Source organism: Phodopus roborovskii, unplaced genomic scaffold (genome assembly GCF_943737965.1).
Source record: "Phodopus roborovskii unplaced genomic scaffold, PHOROB, whole genome shotgun sequence".
Lineage (NCBI taxonomy): Eukaryota > Metazoa > Chordata > Mammalia > Rodentia > Cricetidae > Phodopus > Phodopus roborovskii.
In genome coordinates this window covers 25,332,398-25,344,409 of record NW_026126459.1, presented here as the reverse complement: position 1 = coordinate 25,344,409, position 12,012 = coordinate 25,332,398, and the positions used below count along the sequence as shown (strand labels likewise).

Sequence of the window (12,012 nt, the reverse complement as noted above, 5' to 3'; positions counted from 1 at the left end):
TAAGAAGCAGTGGGAAAACACCTAGCCTAGGACCCAGTACGTAGGATGTTGAATTTATCAAGTCTGAGAAAATTAATAGGTGGATAAGGGCCTGGGTCAGTCAGAGATGAAGTTTTATTTAACTACAGCATTTTCAAGGGGCGTAGGTGCTGGGTGCTGGGCAAGAGTGGCACGGGCCATGTTCAGGGCACCTTCTCGAGTGCGGTGTCCACCAATGAAGCCATTGGCGTGGACAAAGATGCAGCCAGGTATCCCACTGACTTCGTCCAGGGCCTCATCCCGAAGTCCCCGCCATGGCTCTGGAAGGGGCAGCCTATATATAAGAACAGATGATACATAAGGGTGGCAGACTCCCAACAGCACTGAAACAGAACCTGAAGGCAGGTAGGGTAGTTTTGTGGGTACTCACCGGCTTTGGAATGAGTGAGGCTCCTTGGGTACACACTGGACTCGCCACTGTCCAGCCTGATCAGTGTAGATAACAAAGGTGATGCTCACTAGGGGGGACAGCTCAGATTCTAGGTGGTATAGATGCTCCTTCCAAGGGCACCCACCTTTTGCAAGCTCCACTATTTTCCCACTTGAGTCCACCTGAAATGGAAGACAGTGTGCTAGGGTTAGGTACAAGCAGGAAACCCAGTAGACCAGATAGCTCAGAAGTATCCCTGGCTCTCAGGCTACTTCCCAGGTCTACCTTGAATCGTTGGGCCAGAGCGTCCTCTACCAAGGCCCGGGCTGGCAGCCAGCTGTGCTGGTAGAAATTTAATCTCTGTAGAAACTCTTCTTGCACCAGGTCCATTGCACGCCTGAACCCTGCCTGGGAACGGTGGAAACCGTAAAACATGATGGGCACTGGCCCAAGTTCTACTTCACGGGACTTGGAAGGCATCTGTTCTTCCTTTGTCCTCAGGTTCTAATATGATTCAGGTTGTCCTTACCTCAGTGTCTTGGTTGGGTTGGTTCCAGGTAGGATTAAGCCGAGCAACCCGGGCACTCAGTGTAGTGGTCAGTGCATATCGAGGCTCACCTTCCCACTGAGAGATCCCATTGTCTACTGCATCTATCTCTTCCACAAAGTTCTCGTACATCTAAAGTAGCAGGGGAGATGCACTTGAGGGAGGATACTCACCACTGTAAAGTTGGCACAGGTTTCACAGAATGTAAACACACTTCCTCACAATAGTCCTGAGTGTTTCACCATTAACCAGACGGAAAGAGGGAGAAACGAGGGAAGGAAACAGCTTAGTGTTGGGACTGGAATTCAGGTCACCTGACTTCTAACAAACTTGTGGCCAAGACCAGGACAGCATGTGAGCCCAGGGCATTGTGTGTGTGTGTGTGTGTGTGTGTGTGTGTGTGTGTGTGTGTGTGTGTGTGTGTGTGTATGTATGTATGTATGTATCACTGATACTCTGCATATACACCCTCTGCATTCCAGAAGAGGGTGTGAGATCCTGTTATAGATGGTTGAGAGCCACCATGTGGTTGCTAGGAATTGAAATCAGGACCTCTGGAAGAGCAGCCAGTGCTCTTAAGGGCTGAGCCATCTCTCCAGCCCTCACTAATTTTTTTTAAAAGATGGGCATTGTGGCACACATTTAATCCTAGCACTTAGGAGGCAGAGGCAGGCAGATCTGTGAGTTCAAGACCAACCTGGTCTACATTGTGAGTTCTAGGACAACCAGAACTACAAAGTGAGATCCTGTCTCAAAAAAACAAAAACAAACAACCAAAAAAAAAAAAATCTTTTAATTCATTTTTATGTGTATGGGTGTTTTGCTTGCCTGTGTGCAATGTATATGCCTAATACCAGGGGAGGCCAGAAGAGGGCATCAGATTCCCTGAAACTGGAGCCACAGACTAAAGTGCCATGTGGATTTTGGGAGCCAAATCCTGTCCTCTGGAAGAGGAGCCTGTGCTCTTAACCTCCAACCTGGCTGTGACTTCTGAACAAGGATTTCAGTTCCTAAGTAGGATTGTGGAAATGGATTCCTGGGCCAAGAGAGGGAAGAGTAATGTGTGCTAACTAGGCTGTATAGCAAATTAATGAGGCAGTTGAGTGGGAAAGTGTTTGATGGACATTAAGAGCTATTAAAAAAAAAAAAACAAAACAAAAAACAAAAAGCAAAATCAAAAAAGAAAACCCCAAAAACCAAAAAACCTGAGCCATGGGGCTGAGATGAAGCCATAACGTACCATATGTTAGCAGCAGCTACAACACTTAACTCTGAAAAAATAGTAGAAAAAATAATGCCTCAAATTCTAGGGCAGCAGCAGGAGATATGGATGAGAATCTACCCTCAAATGTACTTCATATCAGTCCCATGTGTGATGTGTAGAAAGAGCACTGACCTCAGAGAATCGAAAATGTTAACGCCTCCATGCATAGTACCTCTTATATGACCCAGGCTTGATACTCACATAAAACTCAGCACTTAGAAAACCCATCAGCACAGGAAATAAGTAACTCCATTTGTCTAAAGCGTTGGCATTCCCAAAACTCTTAACCTACTCACTTCTTCCCCCTTGGCACATACAAACCGAGGCCGATGCTGGAGAACTGAGCTAAGGTCTGAACCCAAAAGTCCCCCTCAGTCCTGTGGGCTCATGGACTTCAGGGCTGATGCTGTCTGAAGTGCTGGGGACTGGATGAATCACAGGAACAGGGTTAAATGTTGGCCTTGGTACTGTTTGGCTTGAACCTGAAGATGCCTCTGTAATCTGTCCTTTCCACTCAAGCCCGACAACTCCTGTGGCCCTAGTGAAGCATGCAGATGGGGAATAGACACTCGACAGCCAGCCAGGGAGCCAGCCTCTCTGCACCCAGTGACTCTGAGTATAAGCAGCCTTCTCTGTTTACTGAGAAACAGCAAATAATTCTTTGTTTCTTTGGTCTGGTTTTTAAGTCAGCATCCAGGTGGCCTGAACTCAAGATCTTCCTGTATAAGCTTCTCAAGTACTGGGTGAACTGTGCACCACCACACCTGGAATAATTGTTTTTGGATGTATGGCACAAAAAAGACTGGGAAACGCTGCTTTCAACGCTCTTCCCTTGAGTGGTGTGGGTATGTACACTTACAGTCCCAGCCCTTAAGTGGGGAAGCAAGCATACTACTACTTAGTCACAAGTTCAAGGCCAGCCTAAGCAACACAGGCAGAATCTTCACTTCCCACTCCAGGATGCAGGTTAGGAAGGAGCAAAGAGCATACCTGATGGGGAGGGTGACTATTGGGTCCCTGTGGTGGTTTGAGTAAGAATGGCCCCCACAGGCTGATCTATTTGAATGAGAAGGATTAGGAGGTGTGGCCTTGGATGACAATGTGTCACTGGGAATGACCAAGCCATGCTCAGTGGTGTGCTGCCTCCTGCCTGCTGACGTGGATGTGGAACTACCTTTTCAGCACCATGTCTGCCTGAATGCCAAATGCTCTCTACCATGACGATATGGACTAAACCTTTGAAACCATAAGCAAGCCCCAATAAAATTACTTCTATAAGATTTGCTGTTGTCATGGTGTCTCTCCACAACAGAACAGTGATTAAGACAGTTCCCTACCGTCCAGTGATGCTGACAAGGGGGAGTCCAAGTGCCGCATCAGTTCCATTCCTAGCCAGCCTGGTGGGAATGTATATACAGGACAGCTTTGTCCTCAGGTCCGTACCTTGTCATAAAGGATATCCACCACGCTGTCCTCTTCAGTAGTGCCCAGCAACTGGGCCAGTAGCTTATGCCCGAAATGCAGATAGACAAGTCCCGCACTGCTCAACTTGGTCTGCCATGGCTTCCCAGGGCACAGGGAACTCATGGTGTCAGTAAAAGTCCTGAGGAGCACAGGGAAGGGCTACAGTGAAGGAGTTGGACCAGGAGTCGAGTGTGTGCATCCAAGTTTACATGGGGAGACCTGGGTATCAGCAGGATGGGGAATTCATACAGCAGGAGGCTGTATGAATGGGGAGAAGAAAACCCACTCAAAAGATGTTAGCTTTTCCTCCAGTGCAATCATAGGCCTTGGTTCAAAGCTTCTATTCCTGCATTCACTTGACAATGATTGGAACATCACTTACTGTATACCAGGCTTTGTGTTTTGTATATTAAGGAGAAAAATCTAAGATTCTGTCCTTTCAAGTTCACCTGTGGGAGGTTGACAAACATCAGAGCAACTGTAGCTCCCTGACCTCAAGTCCTTTATGTAAAATAGGGCAGTGTTTGCCTACAAACCATACACATCCTCCTATGTATATTTTTTTGTTTTGTTTTAGAGACAGGGTTTCTCTGTGTAGCTCTAGCTATTCTGGAACTCACTCTGTAGATCAGGCTGGCCTCAACTCAGGAGATCATCCTGCTTCTGCTCCCCGAGTCCTGGGATTAAAGGTGTGTGCCACCATGACTAGCTATAACTTTTTTTCTGGATGGGACCAGGGCAGGCTCAAACTTGCTCACAGATGATGGCCTTTAACTCTTGACCCTCCTGCCCCTACTTCCTAAATGCTGGGGTTACAAATGTACAGCACTTGTATCTTTTAGATCATCTCTAAATTACTTAATAGGAGGAAGATGTTAGGTAAGTTGATGTTATAGTTTAAAGAATAAGAACAGCATATTCACATTCCATACAGATGCTTTTTACTTAAACAAACAAACAAACAAAAAACAACAAAAAACAAGCCAGGGGCTAGAGAGATGACTCAAAGGTTAAGAGCACTGGCTGCTCTTCCAGAGGACCTGAGTTCAATTCCCAGCACCCACATGGTGGCTCAAAAGCATATATAATGAGACCTGGTGCTCTCTTCTGGTGTGCAGACAGAACACTGTATACATAAAAAGTAAATTAAAAACAACAAACAAGCCAGGCATAGGCACGCCCGCGCGCGCGCGCGCGCACACACACACACACACACACACACACACACACACACACACACACACACACACGTTTGATCCCAGCACTAGGGAGGCAGGGACAGGCAGATCTCTGTGAGTTCGAGTTTGAGGTCAGCCTGGTCTACAGAGAATTCCAGGGCAGCCAGGGCTGTTTCACAAAGAAACCCTGTCTGGAAAAACTGCAAACAAACAAACAAACACAACAGAAGGGAACAAATTTCCCTAAACTGGAAGGAGGAGTTGTGAAATGGAGGTGGGAAAGTGAGGGCACTCGCTGAAGTTTGAGCAGAGTGTGAGGTGAGGGCCGAGGGCGACAATATTGCTGTGGGTAACACATAGCTCTGTTCTGCTGCCTGGATAAAACACCTGACAGAGACCAACATAGGGCAGCACCAGCTTGCAGTCCATCACCGCAGGAAAGGGGCAGGAGCTTAAAGAATCGTTATCTCACCCACAGGCAAAAGCAGAGAAAAAACAAGCCTATGCAAGCTTCTGTGCTTGGCTTACTTACTCCAGCCCAGGAATTAGTGCCTCCCAGTCTATCATGGTAATTAAGAAATCCCACAAACATGCCCACAGGACAGCCTCATCTGGATAATCCCTCACGGGATTATCCCCCAGGTGATTCTAAAATCCAGGTTTTGTCAAATTCAAAATTAAAACCAACTATCACCGGGCTGGGGATGTTAAAAGAGCTGGTTGCTCTTGCAGCCTTAGAGGCAGGTTCAATCCCCTACGTCCACATGGTGGCTCACAACCCTTAACTACAATTCCAGGGCATCCCGATGCCTTCTGACCTCTGTGGACACCAATGCACTTGGTGCAGATATGAATCCAGGCGAAACAAATATACACATAAAATAAAATAAAAACAAAGCACAAGGCCACTGCAGTGGACTGTCTGTCCTTGAATTAGAAGGATTCAGTTGCCTGCGGAAAGGTTTCAGTCCCAGAGCGATTAAAGAGTTTGGCCTCAAGGACTGGGGCAATGGAAGGCGGGATTGTAGCACAAACGGAAGTTAAATGAAAACAGAGAAGAGATGTTTGTGAACTCACCTCTGGTGGTGATCGTAACGGTGTCTCAGTGGGTTGTACTCGCCACCCACATCCACCACAATGTCACAAGAAGCCAGTTTTTCGGGGTCCCGAGTCCGCACAATCTCTGCATCCTGCAGACACAGAAGGGAGGGGCTGTCAGGCAGAATCAGAAGATGAAGGGTAGGTTTCCAGAAGGGTGATGCTCAGGTTAGGTTTGCTGTCCGTCTGTACCCTGTACTCTGGCAGGAGGCGGAGCAACGCGCAGGCCAGAGCCTCGTCGCAATGGAAGGTGCCGTTGTGTGTCCCGATTCGCGGTGGTGCCATGAGGTTGCTGCGAGGCCTTTTAGGGGGCGAAACGGACTCTGGACCGAGCATGCGATGCTGGATTTGGAGAACTGACCGCAGCGGCAACAACACTGTTAGAATACCACGCAAGAAACAACCCATACAGTTCCCGCCGAGGGAAGGCTGACCCGGAAAAGGAAGTGTCTAGTGCAGCTTCACTTCCGCCTGCAAGCCATCCCCACGGCAACCACAAGCGTGCCTACTTTCTTCCAGCTCCTCAAAGCCCCAGGTGGAATCTCTAAAGGCAGAGTGGATAGCCTATTTTCCGGTTCTAGGCAAGCGTACACCTCTGGACACTCCCAGTTCACCACCCGTCCACACACACCGTCCACCACCACCACAAGAAAAGACCACCATTTGCCCAGCTGGCACATTTATTAACATTAAACACAAGGCCTTCTCTTCCCAGACACCAATAGGCATTGCCCACAAAGTCCCAGGCCCCTTGAAACAGGGTTCATCTACGCTCCTTTTCTGCAACACATCTTCATGCCTTGGCAGTTGCCTGATTCGCCCCCAGGGCTGTGAGCTGCTGGATCTTCTGGCTCATCGTTTCCATGACGGCTAAGAGAGGAGAAGGAGTGTCATAATAAGATACTAGAGAACCCAAGGTGAGGAACACTGTTCAATCGTGCAGGGCATAAGGAAACAAACAACACACAGATTGAGAATCTACACCGTGTCAGTCAGGATAACTGCTGGAATATAGTGTAGAATGAGACTCTGTCTCAAAACAAAAACAAAAAGCCACAAACTCTTCCCTGGCTTTAAAATCAAGAGCAATTTCCTGTACCCTCTTTCCAGACTGATTTAGTTGGTGTGAAAAGGACCTACACTTTCTTTTTAAACTTCCTGGAGGATTGCTATGTGCAGATTTCTACTGTGTTTATAGACATTTTATTCCAACCCATTATCAGATTTCTTCTCAATCACTCAAACCCCCAGGATAACACATCAGGTACCAAAGAGAAACATCTTTTCTGTTGTTGCTGAGACAATGTCTCTTTATATAGTGTTGGCTGGCCTCAAACTCAGAGAACTGCCTGCCTTTGCCTCCCAAGGTTGGGATCAAAGGAGTGTACCACCACATCCAGCAGAGACATGGTTTTAACTTGGAGGAGATACCTTCAAGCTTTTCTGTTGTTATTTCATTTTTTTGAGACAAGGTTCCTCTGTGTAGCTTTGGAGCCTGTCCTGGAACTCACAGATATACCTGCCTCTGCCTCCCCAGTGCTGGGATTAAAAGCGTGTGCCACCGCCCAGCTTTATTTATTTATTTTAAGATTTATCACGCCTTATGCATGTATACAGTGTTCTGCTAGCATATATACCTGAATACCAGAGGAGGGCAGCAGATCTCATCATGTGGTTGCTGGGAATTGAACTCAGGATCTTTGGAAGAGTAGCCAGGACTCTTAACCTTTGAACCATCTCTCCAGCCCTGATTACCTCCAAGTTTTATGTTACTATCCATGTTTTCTTCAAGCTCTTGAGTGTGTATGTTTATGTGTGTCCACCACTAAGCACATGTGTGGAGACCAAGGAAAACAAGGTATCTTACCTTTTTATCATTCTCTGTCTAGTCCCCTGAAATAGGGTCTCTCACTAAACCTGTAACTCACTGGCCAGCCAGTGAACTGCCAGGATCTGTCCTACCGGCACTGGGGTTACAAGCACTTGGGTCAAGCCCAGCTTTTGGGTACTGAGTCCTTATGCTTATGCACCAAGCCCATGGAGCCATATTCCCCAGCCTTTGGATGTTTTTAAATTTTAATACTTACTATGTGTGTGCTCGCACACACTCATGCTCATGTGCACCTGACCATATGTATATGCACTGTGTTTATGTAGGAGATTAAGAAGTCATATCTCCTCGTATTGGAGTTATAGGTGGTTGTGAGCTGCTACACAGGTGCTTGGAACTGAACCTGTGCCTTTTGCAAGCACATTAAATGCTCTTAACCACTGAGCCATTTCTCTAACCTCTGTGTTTTCTGAGGCAGGATCTTGGTACGTACCTAGCTTGGTTTCTAACCTGGAATCCTCTTGCTTTAGCCTTTTGAGTGCTAAAATTACAGGTGGGCCTCATCACATACAGCTGGATTACTCATTTACATTGATAGTACTGTACGTGGATTATGTGTGTACACACATATATGCAAACACATTATATGTATATATGCATACATATAAGTAAATGTTTTTTTTGTTTTGTTTTTTGTTTTTTTTTTTGTGGTCCCAAGGATTTAACCCATGACATTTATATGCAAGGCACTCTCTGTTGGTTTGTTGTTGTTGTTTTTTCTGGGGCTTTTTTTTTTTTTTTTTTTTTTTTTTTGAGACAGAGTTTCTATGTTTAATAGTCCTGGCTATCCTGGAACTAGCTTTGTAGAGCAGGTTGGCCTCGAACTCACTGAGATCTGCCTGCCTCTCTGCCTCCCAAGTGCTGGGATCAAAAGCAAGTGCTACAGCCGACCAGCAAGCTAGGCACTCTTACTACTGTACCTCTCTCCTGAAGACTAAACCAATTAAGTCTTTCTGGGAGGTGGGGACAAGAGTCTCATGATGTCCCCACTAGCCTGAACGGTGGGATTAAAGTCTGAGCTACAAACCCTGGCTCCTGTGTTTCCTTTGAGACAGTCCTCCCACTTCAGCCTCCTCAGTCTTGGGGATTACAGATGTGTGCATGGCATCATGCCTTATGCAATAATGTTCTTTGTTATAGAGGTATAAAGTGTCAGGAAGTTCCCTGGGGGCCTGGGAGATGGCTTTAACAGCTAGAAGCACTTGCCACGAAGCCTGATGACAAGAGTTTAATCTCTAGAACCCAGGGTGAAAGGAGAAAATCAACTCCTGAAAATTTTCTTCTAACCTCCATACATGTACCACCGCATTTGTGTGCTTCCCCACACCTCCCAGAGACATACAGACATTCACAGATACAGTTTTATAGAATTTACCTTGTTTCATAGCATGCTTCTCCTGCACAGCTGGCTGGATCTTCTCCATCTGCTTGGTAAGGAAGTCTATCTTCCTTTTGAAGAAGTCCTTGGCATCCTCAGCTGTCTGTAAGATCAGAGGTCAATGATGGAATAAAAGGAGACCCCATCCTACACACCTTCTCTGAGGACATCCATAGGCTAACCAACTCACCTTCTCCACATAGTAGCCAGTTCCCACATCAATGAGCACATGTTCCACGTCATGTAACTTCCCAGGGACATACATCTGAGAAGCAAGGATTAAGGGAAAACTAGCCCAGCATGAAACACAGTTTTGTCAGCCAGAACTAACCCCAAATAACAGAGTTGGTTCCTTGTGAAGACCACAGAAGCTGGATCACTGTCTTGTCCTGATCCCACCCAGATTCCCCCATTAGTCTTTCCACAAAGACCAGATCAGATGCAACCATGCTTTCCCAAGGTTCTAGAACAGTGTAAGTGGAAAGCTAGCCTTATCCATGCCAGTCATAATGATAAATTATTACAAGTTCTTACTTTTTTTTTTTTTTTTAAGATTGTATACAAGTGCATCGTGTGCATGTCTGGTGCCTGCAGAAGTCGGAAAAGGTTGCTGGATCCCTGGGGTTGGAGTTACCTACACCAAATTAGGTTCTCTGCAAGAGCAAGAAGTGCTCTTAAGTAGTAAGCCCTCTCTCCAGCCTCAGATCATCATTAACATTTACATTACATTTGTGTATATGTTTTCATAAGTGTGTATGCCATGGAACATGTGTGGAGGCTGGGAGTTGGTTTTCTCCTTCCACCATGTGGGCACTGGACTGAACTCAGGTTGTGTTTCTGCACATTTTTACCCACTAAATAATTTACTTACATTTGTTTTAGTGAATTGGTATGAAGGTGTCAGATCCCCTAGAACTGGAGTGTGGGTGCTGGAAATTGAATCCAGGTCCTCTGGAAGAGCAGCCAGTGCTCTTAACTACTGAGCCATTTCTCCAGCACCACACTGTCATTATTATTTAACTTAAGCAATCCTCACAAATTGCTATTCGTAGGTTTCTCTTTTAGCCTGTTGTTTCATGGATTATTTTCAACAGATGGAAACAATCTAGTTTTCTTAAAGTAGTTTTGGAATGAGCCACAATTAAGATGACACTAACAGAGCCAAGTTCTCAATTTTAATGTCCTACTATTTTCCTATTGCTTTAGCCGGCTGTCAGTTTTATCTCCATATTAAATGAGCATCCCCACACAGCAAAGAGAAACATTACACTTCAATTCTTCGTTGAACTCTGATGGAAAGTATTAGACACTGGCCCTAGATTAGACAAGAGAACTATGAAGTGCATATGACCCTTTGGTTTTCGAGCCAGGATTTCTCTGTGTAGTCCTAACTGTCCTAGGACTCACTCTGTAGACCAAGCTGGCCTCCAACTCACAGAGACCCACCTGCCTCTGCCTCCTAAGTGCTGGGATTAAAGTCATGCACCAATACCACGCTGGGCTATGACTGTTCTTAAAATCATTGGGTGACTGTTATCAAAACTCTCCCCGTTTGGGGGAAATGACTGAGGGATAAAGCAAGGTAGCATTTCCTGTGGAAAGGATACAGAACTCGTCAGTGGAACCAGTAATTCTTTTCCTGTGAAAGTAACGAAGACAAACAGCTGGGGAAGGCTGGCCGCTCCCACGTGAAGACGTTAAGGGGAGCTCCTACAGGGCTCAGTATCCACAGACAGTGAAAGAACAGCAACAGAGGTGACGGGAGCTGAGGGATGTCTTGTGCATTTTAGCTTTTCTGTAGGCAACATGCAGGGGCTCGTGCGGCTGGCTATACACTACCTAATGGGCAGTTTTCTCTAAGGAAAACCAGAGCGGGAAGAAACGGCAGAGACGCGGGCTAGCAAAAGTTCCCCAGGTGCCCTCACCCGCCTCATCCATACCCTCGTTGCTCTTGTTCAGCACGTTCAGACAGTCCTTAGCTTCCACGTACTTGGTCTGCACCACCTTGAGCTGAGCAATAGACGTGGACAGAAACTCCACTTCCTACAGAAGCGGAGATAAAAGGGGGTCAGCCCGGGAACCGGAGAGGGAGCTGGGCTCGGACAGAGGGGGCGGGACCTGGGACCGGATAGGGGTTTCCCTGGGAAAGGAAGCTTTCCCCAACGGGAAGGCGCGGGGGCGACCAACTTCACGCGGCCGGAGGACGTGGTGCGCGAGGAAAGTGCCGGGACAGGGCCTCACCTGGTCCAGCTGGTTCTTGAGCATTTCCAGTTGTGGCAGGTTCAGCTCCGTGATGTTAATAGACTGCGCCATGTTGGGAAGGAGGACTACCGAAGAGGAAGCCGGCTCGGCGTGCGACACTCTAGCCAGCCTCCGCGGTATTTCTGTGGTGCCTCCCGGGGATACACTCTGCGCCGCTCGTCTCTATGACCCTGCGGCTCTGAAGGGAGATAAGGATCTCAAGCTTGATTTATAGAGGATAATGGAGATTTTTCGCTGAGTATACCATAGCTAGCACGACTAAATCGCAAACATGGCTTTAGCCGTCAAGGAACTGGAAACTCCTGAAAGTCCTCAGGGCGCAACCGCAAGATTGTAAAGCTGTATACACTACTGCACATTGCTGGGACAACTCTGGAGACAGGCCTGTGTCGTGACAGAACCACTAAGGTGTTTTGTGGGAACGGTGCTTTAAAGGACAAACGAAGTGGAAAGGACTCTAAAGAACCACCACTGCTGACCAACAAGTACAGCATAAGCTTGTGTGTCTGTTTGGCCTGCGT

The 12,012-nt window shown here is 46.9% G+C and overlaps 2 protein-coding genes across 2 annotated transcripts; both read right to left on the bottom strand.

Annotated features, from left to right (window-relative positions):
• Positions 1 to 92: 92 nt before the first annotated feature.
• On the bottom strand, positions 93 to 6,414 carry Myg1 (MYG1 exonuclease). The gene is made up of 7 exons (XM_051190018.1): positions 6,153 to 6,414; positions 5,940 to 6,052; positions 3,664 to 3,823; positions 939 to 1,088; positions 695 to 817; positions 410 to 591; positions 93 to 313 (listed from the first exon to the last, which is right to left on the bottom strand). The coding sequence occupies exons 1-7, from the start codon at positions 6,366 to 6,368 to the stop codon at positions 115 to 117; spliced, it is 1,143 nt and encodes a 380-aa protein (XP_051045975.1). The 5' UTR covers positions 6,369 to 6,414; the 3' UTR covers positions 93 to 114.
• Positions 6,415 to 6,622: 208 nt separating this feature from the next.
• On the bottom strand, positions 6,623 to 11,635 carry Pfdn5 (prefoldin subunit 5). Its single transcript, XM_051190019.1, has 6 exons — positions 11,471 to 11,635; positions 11,170 to 11,272; positions 10,837 to 10,868; positions 9,420 to 9,494; positions 9,227 to 9,332; positions 6,623 to 6,830 (listed from the first exon to the last, which is right to left on the bottom strand). Exons 1-6 carry the CDS (start codon positions 11,540 to 11,542, stop codon positions 6,754 to 6,756), a joined length of 465 nt encoding a protein of 154 aa, XP_051045976.1. The 5' UTR covers positions 11,543 to 11,635; the 3' UTR covers positions 6,623 to 6,753.
• Positions 11,636 to 12,012: the final 377 nt, after the last annotated feature.